The sequence below is a fragment of the Lissotriton vulgaris genome, chromosome 3_1, assembly GCF_964263255.1.
Source record: "Lissotriton vulgaris chromosome 3_1, aLisVul1.2, whole genome shotgun sequence".
NCBI classification, from domain to species: Eukaryota; Metazoa; Chordata; class Amphibia; order Caudata; family Salamandridae; genus Lissotriton; species Lissotriton vulgaris.
This window is the reverse complement of record NC_141689.1, coordinates 40,970,460-40,995,887: the sequence shown is the minus strand read 5'-3', so window position 1 is coordinate 40,995,887 and position 25,428 is coordinate 40,970,460. Positions and strand designations below refer to the sequence as shown.

The 25,428-nt window shown below is 45.8% G+C and overlaps 1 protein-coding gene across 4 annotated transcripts in view; it reads left to right on the top strand.

Moving 5' to 3' along the window:
• The window catches only part of LOC147725893 (long-chain-fatty-acid--CoA ligase ACSBG2-like), a 680,835-nt gene that overhangs the window by 494,215 nt on the left and 161,192 nt on the right, over positions 1–25,428 (top strand). For all 4 annotated transcript variants that reach the window (XM_086960036.1, XM_086960035.1, XM_086960038.1 and 1 more), the window contains 2 exons: positions 2,262–2,411; positions 23,989–24,153. In XM_086960036.1, coding sequence (XP_086816162.1) covers positions 2,262–2,411; positions 23,989–24,153 — 315 coding nt within the window. The remainder of the gene's footprint in view (positions 1–2,261; positions 2,412–23,988; positions 24,154–25,428) is intronic.

Sequence of the window (25,428 nt, the reverse complement as noted above, 5' to 3'; positions counted from 1 at the left end):
TACTCCTTGTATGCAGTTCTATCTGGTGTAAGTACGTGTAGAAATCTGCATACGGGCACTTTAGAACAACATTTGAGGGGCCTGAAGCCAAAAGTGCAGAATCTCTACTATTTAACCAGTGGCCGAGTCAATAGTGAGGTTTTCACTTATCTGCAGGGCCGTCAGTCAAACAGTGGCAAATCTCTACTATCTGGCCGGTGTCCGGGCGAATAATGACGTTTTTCGGCTACTTGCACGGCCGCCGGCCAAATAGTGCAGAATTTCTACTATTTAGCCACTGTGATTAATGACGTTTTTCTGCTATTTTCATGGCTGCCGTCAAATTGTAAATAATTTCTCCTACTTAGCTGGTGGCTGAGTAAATAGCAGATACAATTAACTATTTATTTACAGGTCAGACCCTCGAGCTGTCCGAGCCAGCTTTCATTGGTACTTTTCCCAGCAGCCACTCCGCTCTGCCAGGCATAACTTCTCAGAAGTTCATAAATTTCGGAAGGTGAGGGTGTCAAGGGCTCCGCTGTGGGACACCCTTCCACGCTGATTAACTAGCCTTGAGAATCGTCTAGTCTTTGGAAAGTCCCTTGAAACCTGGAGTTTTTCTGCAGTGTTCCTGTTTTTCCTAGGTCATATATGGTTGTTCTCTGGTCTTTAGCTTGGGTTGATATATTGCCTCAAGCACTTTGACGCCTTTTTTTATTTGCAGGCTTTATACATGTGTTTCCTTTTATTTTGCTGCCCAGCACGACCCTCGCAGTCCTCTCCCTGCACACACGCTGCCCCCGCAGCCCATGCCAGGGCTCTCACAAGGTTGGCACGTTGCCGTGTTGCATTAACCACAAACTTCCCCATTGTTTTGTGTGCTACAGAACATTTGGTCTCCGCATCCATCCTGCTGGAGGCTAATCAGCATCACCTAACCGGGTACCACAATTCTGTGGGGAACAGGTCAGTGAGACTGGGAGCACCCCCCATGTCCAAATCAACATGGGCTACCGTGCCAGAAAAACAAAACCTAGTAGGTCAGGCAAGGGAAGGGGAAGAAGACAAAGGGCACAGCTGGCAGGATGTTGGGCACCAAAGATATTCAAGAAGTGAAGTGAAAATGAAGGTGATGCAATGACAGTAACACCCATGCCCAGCAAAGTTCTTTCCAACGGATTTGCTGTCCCTCACTTCAGCTGATGAGAGAAGACCTCTGGTCCCTGCTGGTAACTGAAGCATCTCCATCCGTCCCGGTGCCTGCGAGCGGCCTGGTGGGTACCCAGGCTGAGGCGGCTTAGCATTCATATGTGGCTGGATCCTAACTTTGGTGAGTCCTCCACCTCTTCGGGGAGGATCCTGCTACCAGGCGACAATGGGACTCTAGAGCCAGGTGCCACATCTGGAGCTTTGGATCTAGACTGCCAGATGGGTCAGCGCCTGGCACCTCCTTAGCAGTGAAGCAGACACACGCTTGACATGCGCCTGTGTCCCAAGAAACCCTCTTCCCACTGAGGTCTTTTACTCTTTACTTTTCCGACTGTACTCTACCAATCGTCTTGTTTGCACCTGCAGGGGATGCCAGGTCCTGCAGCTCAGGAGACTAATGCACCCATTCCAGAGCTTTGTATTTGGCCTCCAGTTCAAAAGTTTGGATCCTCGGGGGCCCAGGCACCCTTTTATCCCTTTGTTGTTGATAAAAGGAGTGCCATGAGTTCTCTGGTTTAAGGAGCAGAGGTACAAACTGCCCTGATAATACTGAGTCCAACCTTCCATCTTTAAATAGAAATCCGCACCCATTGGCCCTCTGCTTGGAGCAAACACTCATTGGGGGCTTGGGCAGTTTCGAGAGGTGCTCAGATTAGGTGAAGGGGGACCCTGCACTGCTCCCCGGATACAGAATTGGAAGAAGACATAAGGTGGGCACAGCAGCCGCCCACAGCACTCAAAGCTCCGCAGAAAGGTTTGGGGCATGTGTCTACGACCCCATAATTATTGGCTCACGATTTTGCCCACCTAATGGTTCCTGGCAGGGGACAATGGAAAAAGTAGTCCGCCCTCTCCCCACACTGGCGTCCGCCACCTCCACAAACCACCCCCGGGGTGCTGTGTAAGAATAAACATCTGTAATTTACCTGAAAGATGCCCAAGGGGTGAATGTGCTCTATACAAACACAAGTTGTGTTAGGTTTCCTTGAACTGGTTCTGATCTTCATTTGACATCAGTGCAAAGTTGTTGTTGAGTTTCTCATTGTTCTTTCTGTCTTGTCCTGATCTTGCAGTGGAAGGACTTCATGGCGCTAGCAGAGGACGTGCCCGACTCTGACGTGGATGCCATCATCGCTTCACAGAAGGCGAACCAGTGCTGTCTGCTCATCTACACCTCCGGGACAACGGGGCAGCCGAAGGGGGTGATGCTGAGTCACGACAATGTGAGTATGAAGAGGACCCTTGACTCTCAGGAGCAGATGACTAACCATTCCAGTCTTTTCTGAGCTGCTGGGACCCAGGTCAAGCGGGACAGGTATCTGCAAGGCAGCTGCGGCCGGTCTGCATGGACTGAGAGACCATACCCCCCCTTTTCCTGGCAAGAAGAGGGTCTGCCATGCTCAACAAAGGTTAGCTTGACAGGCACTCTTCTGGTTCAGATCTGACAGGCCAGAGCTAGGCATGCTCTAAATGTGCAGGCTCCTGGCTGCCTGAGCTGAACTTTGCCAGGCTAAGGATTTCACAGTCCTGTGGGCGTGTCCTCCAATGCCTGGCAAAGGTGCTTCGAGGCCCTCCCCCTCATGATGAAGCAGATCATCACAGATTTTCTCTGTGCGCTTCAGTTTCAAGCCCTAAAGTGCCCAGGGCTGAGTGTCAACCAGTGACATCTCGACACAGAGTGGAGGTCACTGACCATATCCAACTCTGTGATCGACACAGAGTGGAGGTCACTGACCATATCCAACTCTGTGATCGACACAGAGTGGAGGTCACTGACCATATCCAACTCTGTGTTCAACACAGAGTGAAGGTCAATGATCATATCCAACTCTGTGATCAACACTGAGTGGAGGTCACTGACCATATCCAACTCTGTGATCGACACAGAGTGGAGGTCACTGACCATATCCAACTCTGTGACAAGTAAGGGACAGCTGCCTTCCCTCATTGGCTGAGGGTAGGCAGCAGTCCCAATCCTCTTGGGACCTCTAAGGCTTCCCACTTGGAGAGCTGCAGTCAAGGTGAGTTTTATGTGTTTTTTATGTGTGGTGCATGCGTGTATGTACGTATGAATGTATGTGTATTAGTGAGTGAGTGTTGTGAATGTGAGTATGTATGTGTGTGTGAATGCATGGGTGTGAGTGTGTATGTATACATGTGTGGCCTGTAGGAATATGCAATAGATCACTGGTGCTGGGGCAATATTTTCAGAAATAGGTCTAATGCCCAATTCCAAATACAATGATGCTAAAGGCGTACACAGCACCAGCCGCAACAATCTCCTTTACTCCATACACATGTAGTAACTCATTGGCTGCCCCCCAATTCTTTGCATCTAGTAACTGCGGTTGCTGCGCGCCTCAGAATTGCAGCCACTCTTTTCCTGTGCTGTTTCTAAGACAATTTAGTATCACACTAAATCCAAGATAATCAAAACAGTTAGATGTTCTTAAATGCCACTATGCACTGAGAAGGGGCGTTTTAACTCAATCCTTGGTCCCAGTATCAGGACTCTGGTCTTTCAAAGATCGAATGCTGGCTCAGTCAAGAGTCTTGTGAATGCCATGACGCAAGCGGAATTGAGGCAGAGACCACCAGGTGTCCTTAAGTTGGGCCTAAATGAGCTAATGATCTAAGATTGAATTCTAGAAAGATGACAGCGCCTCCCCTTCCACTGGGAGAGGGTGGTCGCAAGTATTGGCGCAAATCACAACTTGGACAGAGGCGTGGCCAGAAAAAATAAACTTTTACGTCTGGGACAATAATTGTTGCCTTTAACCAGTATCCTTGAGAGACGGTTGTCCAGACTGAGACGCCCTTAACAGTTAACACACAGAATACAATGGAAATCTAATTCAGACCTCATTATAAGATTGAAGGAGTAGCGGCTGTGATACTGGACGTGACTCCAATGACACCTCAGTTTGACTTCCACTCACAGCGTTGAAACATTGGAAAGCAAACTTGCCGCCTTGACTTTTTACCAAACCGAATGTAATAAATTGTTTTTTTTTGCTCACAAATGCATACCCGTACAGTCTGTGTCATTGCACTTTACAGTACAACACTTGGCAATGGCAGCATAAAGACCTGGGCGTAGTAAAGGGTGAGTAGGCAGGGAGTAAAATTAAGGTTGGAGAGAACTGAAATGTGGGGAGTAAAGTAGTGATGTAGCGAGGGTCCATGGTCCTTAATGAGAGTAGTGAAAGAAGGCCTCTCATTCCCTGGTTTGAGAGCAAAAAACATCCATAGTTCAAGTGCAGGTGGGCCCCTCACACCCTGGGCCCAGGTGCTCAGTGCCCGCTGAACTATTCTATTTATGGCTATGCCTGTAGAAAAAAATGTTTCTAACAGGAACATTTTTGGCAAGGGCTAGTGAGAGAGGAGCAGGGAAAAACTAGGGGTGGTGATATATTCCGCTCCACCGGTGGGATTGGCGGAACTTTGATTTCTCCACATTGTGCCTGTAATGACGAGTTCCGGGCCAAATTCCGCTAACCGATGCAGAGTTTTTTCTCGTACGCGGTTCGAAAATGGTAAGTTGGAGAGCAAGATTTGACTCTCTTTAGCACAATTTTTGGCCATAAGCATGTCACCCAGGCAGATTTCTCCAACGCGGGCAGTCGCCAACTTCCGCAGTGAGAAAGTTGCTGCTTGAGTAGAAAATCTACTCGAGTGGCAGCAAAATCAACTTGAAAAGCTGTGCCCTCTGCTGTGCCGCGTGGTGTCGTTCACGCTGATTTTTCAGTGCAGAACGAGCTCCCGGCACTAAATCACAACATGCCTTTTTCTGCCCTTTTGTAGAATTCTGCAAATCTTGTGGAGTTTATTGTAACTCCTCCGAATTCCGTGGGGAGAAACTCAGCGTGCTCCACCCAGACCTAGGGAAAAAATAACTGACAAAGTGAAGGAATGGAAAGGTTGTCGAGAAGTATAAAAACAGTTAAAGAGATAAGGCTGGTGAGGAGAGTAAAACAATCAAGAGATACAGCTGTTTAGGAGAGTAAAATAATAATGAGATAACGATGGTAAGGAGAAGAGAGAAAAATAAGTTTTAGAGATAAAGAGGAATAATAGTGAAGACGAGAAGGAAAAATCATTAGTTGTACAGATATGGATGAATTACGTTGGTCAAAAGGGTAAAGAAGTTGCAGTGAAAATAGTGGAGTGATTTTATTTGAGAGCAGATAAGGTCTGGAAAAATTGAATGTGAAATTTGTTGAAGAATTAATGGTTGACAGGATTTTTTTAGTTCTCTCCTGAACTGTAGCAGATATTCTAGTCACCTGAGGCCTAAGGGAACCACTACCTTCCCTTGGTGTGTATAATCTATCACTGTGACCACAATTCATAAACTCCCTGGACAATCTCTCCAGCTCCTTATTGTACCCCAGGTACTAATAGTCATGACGCAGCCACTCACACGTTCCTCTCGAATAGGTTCTTCTCTCAATCTCCAAAATTGTTTTGTATTCTACACAGAAAAACCAAAGGAAATGATAGATAGAGCGTTGACAATACAAGCATTCACCCCCAGTCAACTGATCTTGGTTTAATCCATCACCCTTCTTTAGCCCACTCTGTCACCCCAGTTCAGACATGGCCATATGCAAATCAGTCTGACCCTGTGCCTCACGGGAACAGTCCAGCCCGAACTGCCAAGCCATGCCTTTCCTGGACCGGAAACAAGCTACTGAGGACCGGTTTCTGGCATTTCAGCCGTCTTCAGCCCGGCTTGCTTGAATCCAGTGGCAAAGTGAGCAAGGGACTCACGTCTGAGCATACCCTGCCAACTTATGGCGAACAAACAAAAACCAAAGGAAATGATGGATGGAGCGTTGACAATACAAGTGATAAGCGTGGCTCAAATCCACCCGAGTGACTTACCGCACTCACCTATAGTCACTATATAGGAAGTCAGCCGGACAGTGGAGAAGAATAAACAAATAGTCTTTATTAGGCCAAACAACACTCATATGAGAGGGCCCTGTCCGACCTCACTCCTAGGAGTGCGAACAAGAGGACTGACTCTCTGCATCACAGCAATACATTATAATGCAATACAGTAAAAAGGGGTACGCCCCTTGTGGAAAGTTACCGAGCCTCAGACCAGTGGACAATGCTCTCATACAGCAGGCATCTGCACCTGCAAGGGATACATTATTATCTCTACTCAAGGCCATGGAGCTAGGCTTCGGCGTCTCTGGGCATGAGAACATTACTGATAAAGAGACTTGTTAGTTTCGCCCACAGTAAGCTGAGAAACGAAAACTGCTGTCTTAGTATATTTCTGTATTCCTGCGGGAGGGGCATGAGCGAGCAAGGCCCGCAGGCACAGAGGGTTACACAAAATGGTGGCACACAGGCTAAGCTAAGAAACTAATATGGTCACACGTACATTTGAGTATAAGTAAGGAGCAAGAATAATAATTCAGCATAGGTGCATATACGAACTTCATTAGTTAGTCATATGATGCTAACCCGCACATCATTAAAGGGCAATTAGGGTATCGAAAAGTGAATTCTATCAGACCCTCCTTTTAGCATCATTGGCTAACTATAGCCTCATTTATTTGCAAAAAGGTAGTGCCGACATCCATTCTAGAGGCAGGACTTTACTACACCCTTATTTATTTCTCTAGTCTAGAACATCCTCTGCAATAAACATCAACCAACTTGCATCAGCAGGAATTTCAGTAATCATAGAAGTGGTATATTGACCAGGTAATTTCTTTTTCGGACGTAAATTTGTAGCACACATTGAGCAACATGGAGGGAGGCAATATACGCAAAGGCAGCAGGTCAGAATTACACTCACCACACCAACCAGACCCATCAATATTTTCCAACCCCAGGAAGAGAAGGCACCCCAGAGCCACCCCTGTAAGGACCATGTCCCATTATCCTGATGTAGTTCAGTCGCTAACCTATGTAATTTCTGTACTGCCAGGTTAACAGTCGGGGCTGAGTCAGGTATATAAACGCAACAAGACGTCCCGATGACGCGACAGGCCCCGCCCCTATCGGCTAGTATGACGTCAAGCACCATCCTGTTCTGGATCGTAAATAATCTCATAGCCTGAATCTCGACAGATATGTTAGTCGTAATGTCAGCTTCGGTGAGAACTACCTTTTCCATTACCCTAGACAGTCGTCGAATAGCTCTGCTGTTAAATATCGGCCCCAGAAAGGTAACAAACCCTTAGAAAAATCACTCCATTGTTGGTACGAGGTGTCCGTCTGATCAACGTCATCTACCTGAAGTTCCCTCCTTTTACGCTGCTCTTGCGGCTGCTCTTGTGGACTGGGGAATCGACGATGAGTTTTGTGATAATCAGAAGGAGCCACATATACAGGAGGAATCAGATAGGCTAGGTAACACACCCCACCCCAACCCTCAGGCAACCATAAGTATCCACTATCTCCACACACGAAATAGATGCTGGGTGGGGCAATCAAAGAGGGGCTGAGAGGCAAGCGTATCGAAGCAGTCACGTTGCAGGAGCTATTACCGACTTTGATGGGACCCCTTACCCTCTATACAGAAATAAGGAGAAGGACCTACCACAGCCAAGGGTATCAAAGACTTGGAACTGTTGTTACCCTTCGGGGGATGTCTGTAGGACAGAGAAGCATTCAATTTCAGGAAACTTTCCCTAAGTTTGTCAGTATCATTTGGTGTCAGAAACCGTCCCAACTTTTTCTCACATGTCTCTATAAATTTCTGATCAAAACGTCCGTCAGTATATATTCGTCCAAGGGATGATGAAGGCAGAGGGCGTACTCGCATTGTCATTGTCCACCCCCTATTCTGCAGTCGAGGAGTCAGGGAATCTGGCTGCTGGAAATATTTAACAAGACCTATGAGAGTATACCACCCCACACAACTATTCACTGGCGTCAAAGGGAGGGCAAGAAATCTATCTTTCTTATAGGCAGCAGAAGGCAATAGCCCACAAACCCAACAATCTGTCAAGTTGGTAGTGGCGTGTGCATGGTGCAAAGTCTTAATAAAAACATTATCTTTATAGCCCTTTCTCAACATTCTTTCACCATAATCAACAGTAATCATATTATGTTCAGGAACGGCAGTGGGTGTGGGTGCAAACACATGAACGGGGTAAGCTTTATCCAGGAAAAACAATATTCCAAGAGTCACTATAAAAGCAATCAGAATAATAATGATGACCACGATCTTTCCTTTTCGGGGAAGGGCCAACCAGGGGGAATCGGGTACAGGTCTCGGAGGAGCCGCAAAGGGCTGCTCCTCATCAGGAATGGGGCGTCCAAAGGGATACATTCTCAAGGACTTTCAAAATATACCAAAATCAAAAATGGAAAAAGAAACACTTCTACTAAAGAAAAAATAGTCCCAGACAATCCTCAACCGGCCAGAGGGGTTCTTCAACCCTTAAAAAGGGATCTTCTCCCTGTGTCCTTCAAAGCCTCACAGGCAGGCTTTTACCGTCCATACCTTATTCCAACGTCGCTTTTCAACAATTGAAAACAAGGAAGCACTTAATTCGGGCCCCGCACCACTCTATAGTCTCATAACACACACTCTTCGGCTAAACACCAGGGCTCTTACAAGTCCATCCCTACCACTAAATCTTCGTATTCACAAAGTCCACTATGCCCTTCTTCCAGTGTTTAGTCCATCATTTTTAAGCGCTATTTCTTATTTTCTTCGGGGCCGCAAATTATATCGAGTGCTCCCTGGCACTTCGGGGTCAGTGAACAAAACAGGTGTATCCGTGGCAGATGCTGGACTCTCTGGTGTCTCTTCACTAGTAGCAACGGGAGTAGTAGAGCTCACTGAATTCTCTATTCCGCTTCGCTCTTCTCCAATCAGTGAAGCATCCGAGAAAGGAGCATACCTTGGTATCTGCTCATGCTCTTCGTCAGCAATGCCGTCCCTTACCCATTGGTCATAGGGCAAAGGGAGCGGGACCCTCTTCACATGTGAGGCATGGGTCCACGCCTTCCTTCCGTCGATCCGAAGTGCAGTACGCGTGGTGAGGAGTACCTGGCGTGGCTCCGACCACCTTGGCTCCAGACAAGACTTCCGCTGATATCTTCTTATTACCACCCTGTCCCCGGGGTTGATGGAGTGTCCAGGCCCCTCCGGCAACGGCTTCAGAGTGTCTGCTACCTGCTGATGAATAGAACGAAGATCTTTAGTCAAAGCATACAGATAATCTGTCAACAAAGGGTATGGTACTTCAGTAAAACATTTAGGCCTGGGCACTCCCCAGATATTGGCCGGACGGCCAAATACCACTTCGTGGGGGGAGACGCCCATTTTTGCATTCACAGTTACTCTCGTTGAAAGCAAGGCTAAAAGGAAGGGCGTCTGGCCAACGGAGTCCTGTACTCTCACATATTTTGGCCATCTTTAACTTGAGCGTGCCGTTAAACCGCTCCACAAGTCCTGCTGCCTGAGGGTGTAAGGCTGAATGAAATTTTTGGGAAATCTGTAAGCCCTTACATATTTGCTTCACTAGTTCTGCATTAAAGGACGTACCATTATCACTCCAGATCACCCTAGGTAATCCGAAGCGAGAAAAATACTCCTTGATCAACATTTTCGCAGTAGACATGGCCGTGCAATCTTTCGTTGCATACGCCTCCACCCACCTACTAAAGGCACATACAACTACAAGGACATACTTCAAGTTATTGACCCTTTCCATTTCGATGTAATCCATCTGAATCACCTCAAAAGGGAAAGAAGGAGGTGCAAAATTTCCAGTTGGGACAGGGGTACCTTTTCCAGGATTATGTCTCAAACACACCATGCACTGTCGAACCAAGTGAGTGGCCACTTTAGAGATATTTTTATTGCTCCACACTGGGTCTAACAATTTACTAATGCCCTTCGCACTGATATGAGCAGGCCCGTGCGCCATCGTCACTACTGGAAGAACGTATGCATTCGGGAGTAACCATCGTCTCTTATCGGTCGCATCTGTCCAACATTCATCCGCATCCAATCGTCCCTGTCCATCCTTCCATGCCCTCAATTCATCTTCTGTCACTTTTCCCTGTATGTTCTTGACACTCTGTACGGTGTCTGAGAACATATGAACATCTGGGACCCATCTAGCTGGTCCTGCCACAAACATTCGTGGTAATTTTTCTCTAGCAGTCTCTTTTGCTGTTTCGTCTGCGAAGGCATTGCCTCGTCCTACATCATCCACTATTGTCTTGTGTGCGCTACACTTTATCACAGCCAATCTTTTGGGTAGTGTCAGTGCCGTTAGCAGTCGTAATATCAGTGGGCCATGTTGTATGCGTTGTCCGTGAGAGGTCAGAAATCCCCGTTCTGCCCAAAGTCGCCCATAATTATGAGCCACGCCAAAGGCGTATTGGCTGTCAGTATAAATGTTCACGTCTAGCCCCTCACTCAATTCACATGCTCTCAGTAGGGCTATAATTTCAGCAGCTTGGGCAGAATTGTAAGGTATCCTAGAAGTCTCCACTACCGTCTGTAATGTTGTTATTGCATATGCTGCTGTCGATGTACCGTCCGGCAATTTAAAACAGGACCCATCCACATACAACTCCCCGTCTGGTTCGTCCAAGGGCCTATCTGTCAGATCCACCCTCCCCTTTGTCTCCTCTTCGGTCTTAAACAAACAGTCGTGTATGTCATCGTCCTTTGTATCTGTGGGGATAGGTAACAATGTGGCCGGATTCAGTGTAGCACACCTTTTGATCGTCACATGGGGTGCAAAAAGAGTCATCTCATAACCCGTAAGATGAGCACTAGTTAAGTGCTGCGTCTGTGTTCTGTTCAACAAAATGTCCACAGCATGCGGTACCATGACTGTGAGGTCTGATCCCAATACGAGTCCTGCCGATTGTCTTATAGAGACCGCAGCAGCCGCCGTGGCCCTCAGACAACTCGGCAGTGCTCTTGCCACATTGTCAAGCATTGCGGAAAAGTAAGCTCAGGGTCTCTGCTTCCCCCCAAAACACTGAGTTAAAACAGACAACGCGCAACCTTCCGCCTCATGTACGTAAAGAACAAAAGGCTTCTGGTAATCAGGTGTTCCAAGAACAGGCGCAGAACATAAAGCCGTTTTTAGTGACTCAAACGCTTCTTGACATGCGGGGGTCCAGGGTAGGGGTTCGCGCACTTCCTTGGTAGTCAGATACAATAGGGGTTTTGTTAGTAACGCATAGTTAGGTATCCACTGGCGACAATACGATGTTATGCCCAAAAACGTGCGCACCTCTCGCTGCGTATTAGGTACACTCATATTATTAATAGCTTTTATGCGCTCTGGCCTCAATCTCCTCCCCACTTTCGAAAGGAGGTGACCGAGGTAGGTGACCCCCGTTCGACAGTATTGAAATTTTGGAAGGGACACTTTATGCCCTCTTTTGGCCAAATGGTGGAGCAATTTCACAGTAGCATCCCGACAACCCTTCTCGTCGTCCGATGCTATCAGGATATCATCCACATACTGCAACAGGACGTTGCCAGGTGGAAGTTCCAGTTCATCCAATTGTGCCTTCAATGCTTGACTATATATGCTCGGACTCTCAGTGTACCCCTGGGGAATTCTCTTAAAGCGGAAGCTTCGGCCAGCCAATGAGAATCCGAAGAGATAACGACTTTCCTCATGTACTGGAATACTGAAGAAAGCATTTTTCAAGTCTAGGACAGAGAAATATTTCGCAGAGGGAGGGATCATGGTCAATATTGTAGTGATGTCCGAGACCACCGGGTACTGTGGCTCCACTACTCTATTTACGTGTCGCAAATCAATCACAAATCTATAAACATCAGGAGTATTATCAGTAGCTTCAGGTGACCGTCTTTTGAGGATAGGTAAAATCGGGCTGTTACATATGTTCGAATCAGTCTCTTCCACTACACCAGACCGTATTAAATCTTGTATTATTTGTAACAGGGCCTTCTCTCCCTCCCTAGGAATCCTGTACTGTGGAACCCTGGGTAATTTCGCTCCCACCTTCACTCTTATTGTCACCGGGGCAATATCCATTTTACCTACATCTGTATCGTTGACAGCCCACAAGCTGTCGGGTATGCCTTGGAATTCAGGTGGTAATGGGTCATCTTTCGAAAAACACTGCAATGGGCGGGCAACATTCGGGCCCAAAGTGAGGTACACGCCGTCTGGGGAACAATAAATGGTGGCGTGCAATCTTTTCAATAGATCTAAGCCCAGCAAATTTTCCCCACAATTTGATGTCAATAGAAACGGTGAATCAACAGTGAAAGGGCCAATCGTTAACGTGAGGGGTTTAGAAATGGGGCTAATCACCGGAGTTCCTGCAAAACCCACAGAGATGTTATTTTTGCCAGACAGAGCCGCCCCTGGGACCCGAGAACGAGCCACTGAACTTTTCATTGCACCCGTATCCACTAGAAATTTTTATTGGGACCCCAATAAGTCTGCTTCGACATAGGGTCCCCTCTGATCAACTTCCATAAGTACTGGTCCCATGCTCTGTCCTACGCTGTCCTAGTTGTGGGAAAACCCTGTCAAATCGTCCACTGAATAATCATCATTATAGTACTGACCACCGCCCCTTTGCAACTGTTGTCTGTCTGCACCATTGTCAAAGTAATTTCCTCCCGGTCTCCCGCCTCCTTCTGATCGTGTAGCCTGTCTCCCAAAATCACCACTACCTCGTCCTCGTCCTCGTCCTGGACCAGCGCCCGACTGAAGCAGTGGGCAATCCCGCCACCAGTGCCCCTCCTGCTTACACTTTGCGCACTGATTCGGCCCCAACCTTTCCCTACTCTCTCCTCTCCCAAAGCCGCCCCCACGACTCGGCGCTGCACCCCTTCCTCTGCCTCTAGCCACTTGCTGCAACAAAACCCTTGTCTTGAGATCCTTAGCCTTCTTCTCCTGCTTGTCTTTACATTCATTTTCTCTGTGCTCATAATACTGTGCCATACTGAGAATGCCCGAAGGAGAGGACGTCGCCACGTGCTCTCCGACGCTTGCAGTCTTGCTGAAATTTCAGGTAATAAGTTCATGACAAACCTGTTAACAAAAAGCCGTAACCCGCCATCCTGTGACACATCTTGCCCACTAAAGTCTATGAACGTTTCCTCAAACCTCGTAAAGAAGTCCGAGACTGCCTCATCCTTTTTCTGTTTACAGGCCGTCAACTTGTCCCAATCTACCTTTTTCGGGGGAATGAGAGAATGCATATATTTTATTATACGCCCTGGTAAAGCTAAAATCTCAGCCTTCGGCTTCTCCCCTGGCTTACGCTCCTTGTCCCAATCCTGCAACTCCTGCCACGTACCTCCTAATTCTTCCGCATGGTCAGTACCTTTCACTTGCCGCCACACATCAACCGGGACCAAAAGCCCGAAAAACAATTCAACATCAGCCAAAGTCATCACAGTGGAAGACGCGGCTTCTGTCAGCTCTTTGTAGTAGGCAGTCGGGTTCTTTCTAGAATCCGGCAGCTGAGCTTTCAATGATAATACCTCACTTCTCTTCCATGGCGTATACACCCATTGCTCCTGGAAATGCGCATGTATCCTGTTCCTGGTAACAGCCTTCGTTACTGGATCTAGCAACTCGGGGACCTCGGGGTGAAAAATAGGGTGCACCTCGCGCATTGGATGGAGACCTGGGAAATGGGGTGTGCCGGCAGAGGGTAATTCATTCCTGTATTGTAATAGTGCACGTAAACTACTCATCACTTCTTTTACCCCTGTATTCGTTCTATAGGCTCCAGCCTGTATATCTCGTAAAACCGCTGGAGCCACACCTCCATACCCCTGCTCCCATAGCGGTATCAATACATTTGACATGTGCCACAAAGCGTGCTGTTGCATCAAAGGCTCAAAATCTTTCATAGTGGACCAAATATCATCAAACGAATAAATATTATTCCTGGCCGACTGACTAGCCTGATTAGCCACCATACTCTTTTCATCTAAACCAACTGTAGAACGCGTAAGTAACTTCCGTACCTGCGAGAGCAATCCGCTACCTGCGCCTCGACTCGGCGTTAGCATCTCCTGACTGGGGGTGGTACTAGCTGAAACAGTAGGGAGTGCGAAAGAAAATTGGGAGGGTGCGGGTGAGGTGGTCTGGAGTAATGAAACAAGGGGTGTCGAGGGCAAGGATTGTTGGGGGGCTCTCGCTGACGGACCCGGAACTCCACTACTGGGGGTCGGGAGTGGCAAGGAGGGGTACAAGGGTTGTGGGGCATAAGGGGGAGGGGGTCGGGTATTCAAAATGTCTTCCATCTCATCTGGGTCGTCCTCTCGCACTACATAACTTTTATTTTCTTTCAACCTACAAAGTCTATCTGAGCGCTCCATACGTAGCGCATTCTCATTTCCAACCTGTTCTCTCGCCTTCTGCGCCATAGTCTGGGTGGACTTTTTATAAGCCTCTTTCTCGTCTCTCAGCTTGCGTTTCCTGGCCTCTTTCTGCCACACTCGCAAAGAATCAAACATACTCTGACGACTACGCCTAGCAAACAGTTTGTCTTGCAAATAGTCCAACTTAGCCTCATCGAAAGAACCCGTCAAAGGCCATTGTAAATCCACATTATCAGCAGTGTACCGGTGCCACAAAGTACCAAACAAAATCGGGACCAATCCATGTTTCACATACATATCAAAGCTTGGAGTGCCTTCAGGGGGTGCAGGTTGGCTTTCGGCCAGTCTAGTATCTGAGGGTCGACAACAACATCCAAAGCATCGTAACTTACTAAAACACGGCATCTTTACTTCGGTGTGAAAGAAACACTCCACCACAGGCTACGTTACCTTGAGTCACCAGCTCGAGCTCGTTCATACACACATATAAACATACATTAGGAAACCACACACGCACATACACAATACCTCCAGACACGTGTTACCAAATGGGACAAGGCCCGTCGACCAAGTCCTGGGGAACCTGGACTCTACCGCAGACCGAACAGTACGCTAACTGTTCTGAGGATGGGGAACAGATCCGCCACCCGTGTGGCACTATGGATCACTGCGCACTTTGCCACGGGAAACCCGGATCTCACCTCCACTGAACCACCACTCTAGGAGGTCAAGGTAAGCACCGGAGTCTGCCCGCAATGAGCCACGCCTTCACCACAGTACCACCCGGTCGGATCGCTACAAACAATACATCTAAATATTTCCCCAACCTCGTCAAGTCTGTCAGAGCACCTTCTCGTACTCTGAGTTCCCCGGAGCACACTAGCCCCAGGAGCACACCCGCTCCTCAAACCACTGGAGACACCCTAGTCTCCCGGAACACTCCTGTTCCTTAAACAATCACAGGTGGACCACTCACCTTCCGTAGGCGGCACCGACCTCTACCGTTCTCCACCTCCGGCTGTCAGGACCAACACGGTCAGCTTCAAGTTCCGCCTTCTGGACCCCGGCGTAAGATCCGAACCGGGACCTCTCCCGATCAGCAGGGTGGGGCAGCGCTGCGAGAACCAAGCTCGGCATCAGATGGGTACCCGGGCCCACCGTGCCGACCAGCGGGTCCCCGGTCTTCTGCTACCCACTTACGGGTGAGAAAGATCCTTATCGCGGGGTCCCTATTCGGGCGCCATCTGATAAGCGTGGCTCAAATCCACCCGAGTGACTTACCGCACTCACCTATAGTCACTATATAGGAAGTCAGCCGGACAGTGGAGAAGAATAAACAAATAGTCTTTATTAGGCCAAACAACACTCATATGAGAGGGCCCTGTCCGACCTCACTCCTAGGAGTGCGAACGAGAGGACTGACTCTCTGCATCACAGCAATACATTATAATGCAATACAGTAAAAAGGGGTACGCCCCTTGTGGAAAGTTACCGAGCCTCAGACCAGTGGACAATGCTCTCATACAGCAGGCATCTGCACCTGCAAGGGATACATTATTATCTCTACTCAAGGCCATGGAGCTAGGCTTCGGCGTCTCTGGGCATGAGAACATTACTGATAAAGAGACTTGTTAGTTTCGGCCACAGTAAGCCGAGAAACGAAAACTGCTGTCTTAGTATATTTCTGTATTCCTGCGGGAGGGGCATGAGCGAGCAAGGCCCGCAGGCACAGAGGGTTACACAAAATGGTGGCACACAGGCTAAGCTAAGAAACTAATATGGTCACACGTACATTTGAGTATAAGTAAGGAGCAAGAATAATAATTCAGCATAGGTGCATATACGAACTTCATTAGTTAGTCATATGATGCTAACCCGCACATCATTAAAGGGCAATTAGGGTATCGAAAAGTGAATTCTATCACAAGCACTCCCCCCCAGTCAACTGATCTGGGTTTAATCCATCACCGTTCTTTAGCCCACTCTGCCACCCCAGTTCAGACATGGCCATATGCAAATCAGTCTGACCCTCTGGCATTTCAGACCATCTTCAGGACGAAATAGTTGACGAAAGTACCAAAAAGTTTTTTCTTAATACTGTGGCTTGATAGTAGTTTCATCAACTATTTCGTCCTGTAGATTGTCTGACGGTCTCATCGCCATCACAGACTGAAACGTCGACAGTGGCATCTTTTTCCTCACACATTGATTGCTTTGAATATCAGAAAAGATGTCAACATAGTTGTTGTATACGTCAACTAACGTCACCTTTCAAACTGTGTTTAGTTGCCCTTGATTATCATTTTCCCTGAACAAAATTGTGATCATATATTAAATATATGTTTATTTTGAAGTACATTTTCGCCCCGTGTTTTACCTTTAAAATTGTTATTCAATTTTTGGTATTTTCTTTAAAATGTATACATGTATTGTACCTCGATTGATTCTGTCGTTCACCACTAATCAGGGTGTAACCTTTAAAAATAACGTTGAGAAATTATCTCAGAAAAGCATTTGACAACCAAAATCCCTTGCAGGCAAACCCCCTCTTTTTTCTCGCCTTGGTAATAGGGCGCTGACCCTATCACCACCACACCTTCACAAAAAGTGACATTGTGGTGGTGACAGGTGCTTGGTAATATGTCCCATAGTACTTTAACCCTGGTCTAAGAAACACTGGGTAAAGTCTGCGTTACTCTCCTAACTCTAGTCCAGAAAACATAGAAGAAAATAGATACATTGGATACACACTCATCCCGATGATGTAGCGCCATTAAACCCCAATGGGATAGCTGAGCGCTTTATACATTTTATAAATCAACACATTTTATAAATAAAATAAATAACTAGTAGCTTCATTGTTAACACTGCCTTGTGTTCTCTCTGCTGCTGCAACCATTCAAAGCATTTCCTTGGTAAGCCACAGCACAAGTGGAGTAATACCACTACTCTAACAAAGCTTGACAATGGGAAAATATGCATTAATACTGCACTATTGCAAACTTTTGTCCTCCCTAACATAACATTACCGCTAGACTCTAAATGAGCCTCAAAGCGTAATATTTTTTCGCTTATTGCATACATATTTCCTCTTCTTATAAAATATTTCAGCACATCCTTTTTTTAATAAATATTTTTATCAACAACAGCTCAGAACATCTTCAAAGGCACAGACAGAGCAAAGTGTAGCATGAACATTTTAGCCAAGTGACATCCCAATTCGGAACCACACCCTTCCACACTCAGTCCTTCTCTGTTTTATCCACTGGAAGTACAGTCTTTCAAACATAGTGTGATCTCTTCCCTATCATCCCAACCCCACCAGTGTCAGTGGCCCCTGAATGCCATGAGACGAATATTTGCCACATCTTGTATCAATGTGTTTTTGCCCATCTGTTGTGTAACTAAATAATCATATTATCATGCTGTCATAACTGGAAATTGTATTTTTCCTTTGTATGAATTTATTGTATATCAGAAATATTTAAATTATTGATCATTATGAACAATGTAATCATGTTTATGATATGTATGCATGGATAGGTGGATGAATGTAGGGTGTATGTAGCCTTATAATTGTGACTTCTCTGTCCTGAAATTGTATATAACGAACAACATTCAGAGATATTATTTAATAAAATATATGTTTTTATTTTTCTAATTTCTGGTGTTAGTTTTCTTCTCTCACAGTTACCTCCATCAGGTGTATTTTAGTAGCTTTTGAAGTTGCCCTAGGAATTTAAAGTATGTATTTCCCTGCCTAGGTGAACTTCATACTTGCAGCAGGGGGCCCCCGTACCTTTACAGCCCTGTATGCCCTCCACCCACTCCTGATCTTAACCCATTTACGAAGACATGCTCTGGTCTTAAGTATCACTTTCTCTGCCCCGCAGCACCAATCTACATCATCCTCCCATTCCAACATTTCCAGTGGACGGCTCGCCCCCCCACATCTTGGCTATGTTCCATTTTGCAACTATTGCCGCCACCTTAAGCCATATTGTTATGTATTTGGGCCATTATACCTCGCCCGTCACACAGAGTTGGACCCAAAGTGGCTCCACTGGGATCTCCAATTGAGTGACATCAGACAGGACTGGTGTGACCTCCCTCCAGGAGCTGCAAATGTAACTACACTCCCAAATGATATGAAAGAAGGAGCCTACTTCAACACACCCTCTCGCACAGTATACACAGTGGCCCGACTGATACAGACACGATCTTGAGGTGTAGGACCTATGGAAGATACGTAGCTGAATGAGTCAGAATCTGGCCCTTATAGCTACTTTCCGAGGACTCTGCACTGCCTCCTCACAGTCGTCCACTTCCAAGAGTCCTAGGTTTAACTCCCATGCCTCCCTCAAGGACTCTACTGGATTTGGTGAATTTTACATGATTTTCTTATAAGTTAGGGAGGTCACCCCCCAATATCATTGGGTCCATTAGCAATCTGTCTTCGAGGGGTAAGTTCTGAAACTTAATTAATTCTCGATGTCCTTATTTTATGGAATTCCACCCTTTTGCATGTTCTTCCCAGATCCTTTGCTTAAATGGGACTGGGTTGACTGGCCTCTATTGAGCCAGGGCCCTGGGAGATGTCTAGCAATCTCCAACATGTACCTGATTTTTAAAACATGGTCATAAAGCTCATTTGTAATTGCCATACCTGACTCTTTAGTAGGGCCAGAGTAATATGTTGCAAACTGTACACCAGTGGCATACAGATCATATGTTATATGTTGGCTGTGGTAAGTAGTTACACAACTCACTTGAGCAAATCCAAATATGGGGTGAGACTGTCCCCTGATTTAATTTTTGCCATCTTGGTCTTATTTCAGTCATTACCTATCACTGTATTTTAGCTACATTTATTTAGAGGTTTTACTGCTTGGTTTCTTAATTGTATTGTTGTTTTGGTTCTTCTTAGGAACTGCCCTGCTGACTTCATAGCAAAGGCCTATTGCTTTCCATCAGAGCTACCAGTGGGAGGCTATTTTTTCTCAATGAATAGTGTTTACTTAACAAGAAACTGGCTTAGTAAGTTTTAGGGAGCTCACGCCCTAGGAACCTAGGAACTCACTCTCACCCTTTAAAAACATCCTCGGGAATAGCATGTTCTGCCATCCTGCCCTCCACAAGAGCACAACCAACTAGCATCCTACTGGAGGTCAGAATGGCTCTATATGTCACAGAAAAAATAATTTCAACTAGTTACAAAAAATACGAATGACAGACAAACCACAAATAACACATTGACAAACTTAAATGTTTCTTCATGTTTACGAACCTAAAAGTATGATTCCTTTTTAGGTCGAGCTGGAGAAAGCAATGCGAAGCAATGCATCCAGCTCGACAACTAATGTTGCCCGTCTCCTGGGAATCTGATACAGGGGATGTGCACGCAGCGATTTCACTTTGTGGGCGTGCACGCCCATATCGGTGCTGTGCACATCTCCTGTCTCAGATTCACAGTAAGTCAGCCTCTCGCACACAGCCACACTCACGCATGCGCACATACACAGCCACACGCATACACACACACACACACTGCATACACACCCCCCCCCCTTAAACAGACACATGCACACACAGACACACTCGAACACACACAGACACACGCGCACCCCCCACCCCACCACCACACTCACCGGGCTCTTTCCGCGTGTCCCTCGGCAGCCAGCATTCAGCGTGCAGGGTTCCAGGACGTTCTCCCGGCAGTTCCTTCCTGTTTCTTTGCAGGCCCCGCCCATGTCCCAACGAAGGCTGCCTGACTTCCGCTATTCATAACGGGTAGCATTAGCACTCCGTGGCATCTCAGACGCATAGCGGGTAGCATTAGCACCTCTTGTTCTTTTCTCAAGTTGTGCCGTAAATTGCCGAAATCTTTGTCCCTTTTTAAGAGCGACCCGAACGTAACCAGAAAGAATCGAAAAGACTCAGTAACCGACATGTGCCGGAAAAAGCCGAAGTAGGCCGAGGTCTCGAAAGTTGCCGAAGTGTGTGTGTGGGGGCGGGCAGCCATGTTGGGGAGGCTGGGAGGAGGAGCGGCAGCAACGGGGGTCACAGCGGCATAGTAGTTCCGGGTGTATACACCTCTTTTGTGCTGTGACGGTCGAAGGGGAGACTGACACCTGTCAGACGTGGAGGGCAAGCACAGGAAGTGGTGTGTGCTCGAGCTGCAGGGCAGTGCATGAGCCTGGTCGCGCGCCGGCGGTGGAGGGCAGAGCGCGCGGACACCTTTGGGAGCGGCGCGCAGAGGCCGGCAGTGATGGCCGCGGTGAGAGGGAGGTGGCACCGCCATGAGGGATTGAATCAGGGCCCGTATTGCAACAACCGGCACCGGAGACCCGCTCAGGTTCCACCGCAAACAGGACGTCTGCTAGGACTCCGCTGGCCACGATGAGTGAGAAGGATACCCCCGAGCAGGTGAGCTGGTGCGAGATTGACTTCCATGCAGGAAAGGGTGCACCTGCCCCCTCCCCCTTGTGCTCCCTGTTTCTGAGGAACCTTATGGTTGTTAGTCCCCCTTCAAATCCCGGGCTTCGACCAGTCCTGTATCATAATGTAAATCTATTATGTTGACGTAGGTTATGGATGTTATTGTCCACTCCACCCACCATTCTGTTTGGTTTTACTTCGCAGCTTACATCCTCATTTGTTAACCTCCATTTACACTCTATTTTGAATGCAAAACCTCTTCAAACATATTTTTCTCGTCCGCCAACCTTCATGTATTTTCCTTTTGAGAACCATCTTGTGTTTCCTTCTTATCAGTCACCACTAGCTTTACACATTTATCAGCCCCCTGCTGTCAGATTACTGGATATTTTAACAACCGTGGAAGAACGAAAGGCAGAGGCAAGCCAAAAGGGGTAAGGAATACGAACCCCTCAAAAATATGGCACTCATCAGGAAAGTCTTTTCCTCCATTAGTGTTTATGTTACTCCTTTCGGCAAAAATTTGGACCAGGAAAGAGCGTACCAAAAGTAATCTAGGAAAGAGAGTAGCAAATTTAATCCAGGAAAGATAGTAGCAAAGGTAATCTAGGAATGAGAGTAGCTAAAGATCAAAAGGGAAGAGAGTAGCAAAGATTCACTAGGAAGCAGTAGCAGCCAGTCTTGCTGGCTCCTTCTCTTCTAATAACACTAGTGTCCCCGTCATCAGGGCTGTGCCCAGGATGTTAGGTGGCTCACAACTAGTCAAAAAGACTTTACTCCCAGATTTTAACTTTTCTCATGTTAGGGTGGAGCAGATTTACTGGTCCTGACGTAACTACTTACATTCTTGTGGTTGATGGTTCCTTGTGGTTGATGGTTTATTTGAATAAAAATGCACATCTGGGTGAGATGATCATAAATGGCATGGCACGGCATGTCCTGGGATCTCTGCATCAGTTCTTAACACAGACACGTATACAATAAACTCCCTGATGCCAACCTCAGATGTGGTCAGATGTGGTCAGTAGGACAAGCAGCCTGGCTCTTCAGCACTGGCTAACGTTTCTTTATGCAGGATCACTTGCCAAGACAGGAGCTGCCTTCGAGACAGGGGCTTTCTGAGTTTTAATATATCTGGATAACTACTATGATCTGCCTATTTTTCAGCAGTCTCAAATTTGGCAGATAACTCTTACAACATAATTTCCCTAAGATCACACAGTTTCACAAATCACAATCGCAATTGTGATTAGTACTCAGGTCTCAAGAATGTATAGGTGGCAAATTAATTACTAGGTCTATTCTGCTTTATGTGTAACACACAATTACTAGTATATTTTGTCAGTCAATATAAAGTGGAGCCAGGCAGGTGTAATTAATAATGCTGTATATAGCTCTGGTTTAACTACGACTCTCGTTTGTGAAAACAGGGATTTCACACATGATGTTGTTACCAGTCCCACACGGTGATTTCAAGATGGTGAAGCCTGTAATAGCGATGCCAGTGTGCAGTGCCACAAACCCTATGCAATCTGAACCCCCCCCCCCACACACAACCCCACACACACACAACACCACACACACACAACCCCATACAACCCTCACACACACACAACAACCCCCCACACACAACAACATCCACACACACAACAACCCCACACACACAACACCCCACACACACAACACCCCCACACACAACACCCCCACACACACAACCCCCCCACACACCAACCTCACACACAAACACAACCACACACACAAACATTCCCACACACACACAACCACAAGCACATACCCAACCACACTCAACCAAAAAACACACACAACCCCACACACACCCAAACCACCCCAGACACACACCCACACACACAACCCCATCCCCACACACCTCACACACAACACCCCACACACACAACACATCTATCTATTGCCCTCGCTCTATCTATCTATCTATCGCATCACCACAGCATTACTCAGCACGACCACTGCATCAATCTGTGCAACCATTCAACAACAACTGGTTCAAATATGTTCTCTCAATGTTTCAAGCTTTATTACAAATGTCACAAAAAGATGTTAATATTTATTTTCTTGGGTTTTGGTCACAATAAAATACACTGAACATAATCTTGACAAAAGTCATTTACAAAAGTTTAAGCCATTGCCATTATAAATTACAATAACTTTTATTTAAGTATTAATTATTTAAAACAATTAAAAGCCATTGTTATTTGTAATATCAATACATCTAAGTCACGTAAATACAACACATATTGCAGTACAAATGCTATAGGTGTCACATTTGGAAAAGTTAAAACTATTGGCATTGTAAATAACAAAGCTATTAATTTAGCTATTTTCAAAACCAACACATAAATAAAAAAATTGTCATTTACAATACCAATAGCTCAAACTTTCCTAATGCGAGACCTATTGCATTGCAAATGCTTGATAACTCTGTTAGCTTAAACAATCTAATGTCATTAATTCATTGAGGATCTGCCTCCCATCCTTCTTACAAATGGAGTGGTTTTCCTATTAGGAGTACTTTATCATAACTAGTTGCAATAAACTACCCTTAGGGGGAAGCCCAATTAATGAATCGTTTCAATACATTTGAACCGACAGGCTGGAAGGTGAATTTGTAATTTAATTAGTGTGTTATAAGATTTTAGAAAATTATATAATTTCCTTAAGTGTGATAATGTGTATTTTGTATTTGTAAAATATTATATTGTAGATACGTTTTATTTTGTATTGGATTTATTTAATTTGCATTTTAAGTTCTTTACACCTTCACTAAGCTTGTTTAGATTTGAGTGGGAATAGTGAATTTGAGTGGGAATAGAAAATGTACAAATTCAGGCCTTAAATACTTCCAGTGACTACCGACGAACTACGATGAACTCTTTATAAGTGATTTTGGTTTTCAAAGAAGACATGCACTAATCATTGGAACTCACTTGTATTGTCTCTACATTGTAGACACAAAATCTTTATTCCACTTCTCTTTTCTGTTCATGACCCTGTAGATCACATGGGTGGCAAAAACATTTGCTAAGAGGATGCTGTTGAACGAAGATGTGTTGACTGTAAGCTACCTGCCACTAAGCCACATTGCTGCCCAGATGTTGGATATCTGGTTGCCTATCTGCAAAGGAGGGGCCACCTATTTCGCACAGCCAGATGCACTGAAGGTAACATTTGAGTGGGGACTATCACTTTAGAATACCTTTCTGTGGTATGTGTCAGATATCTGATTGCACCTGACATATATGTCAGACATTCAATCATGATGTATACTGTCAGAGTGCAATATCAGTATTATGTTTCCATTTAAGCTCATGTTATTGCTCCCCAATATTGTCCACATTTGATATACTCTTTCCATCTGCCTTTGTTACTGAAATACTTTAGTGGGTTCTGCCTGTCTTGCTCATGCTAACTTTTGTCTACTTTTTTTGAGGTTTCTATTTTCATACTGCAAAACATATAGTGGTGGTAAAGTTGTTTTGTGGTAATAGATGATGCTCCACAGTAGAAATATTTTCCAAAGGATATTTTGACAATGTGCAGATAGAAGCAGCAAGTAGACAGCGTAGGGAAACATAACCGACTGACCTCGAAGTCCAACCAGCCTCTAACTGCTGCATTCAAACGATACATGTCGTTCGCAGCTTTTCATTCACCTGCCAACAGTCTGCCTTCCACAATCTAACATTCCACCTTCAAATATTTATTACCACACACCTTCTCCCTTTAATAACAAAGAACAAGGGAAACAAATAACAACAAATAAACATGTTTGAGATGATGGCCAATTACCACCAAAGAAATGCCTAAATGGACCATGACATCAAACTCAGAATAAGTTCAAAATTGCATTTCTTTATTTAATCCCAGCCTTTGATGTGTTGGGACCTACATATTCCACACTTTGACACTTATTTACCTTCAGTGTTGACCCCACTTGGTCAAAATATAAAGAACTAGGATCTTGTTTCAATCTGTTCAACCTTCTCCATAAGCACAATAGCATTGTCCTAAAGTCAAGTGTGCCGTCTATACCTTACCAAGTCTCTGTTATAGTCCTCTGGAAAATTGATGAAACACATGCCTGCCCCTAGGCATGTGCATGAACTGGTATGTGCTTTTGGTGTAACAAATGCTGTAAGGTGCCTGGATACTTCTTCCAAAACTATATGATGGTATGAACTAGCTATATTTAATGCCATAAACACAATGGCTCCTCACAAGGTGTAAATCATCTCATGCATTCTGGAAAGAGGATGCCCAGTGGCCCAGATTACATCATTAAGACTGTGACTCAACTCATAAATGTAAGTCTACTGCACTTTTTGAGGTAATTACTGTAGGAACCACCCGTAGAGAGGAGTCTATGAGCCCAATGGAATCCAACACCACAAAGCTTTTAAAATATTTTTTCGTTTACTCTTCTATTACAGCAGCAC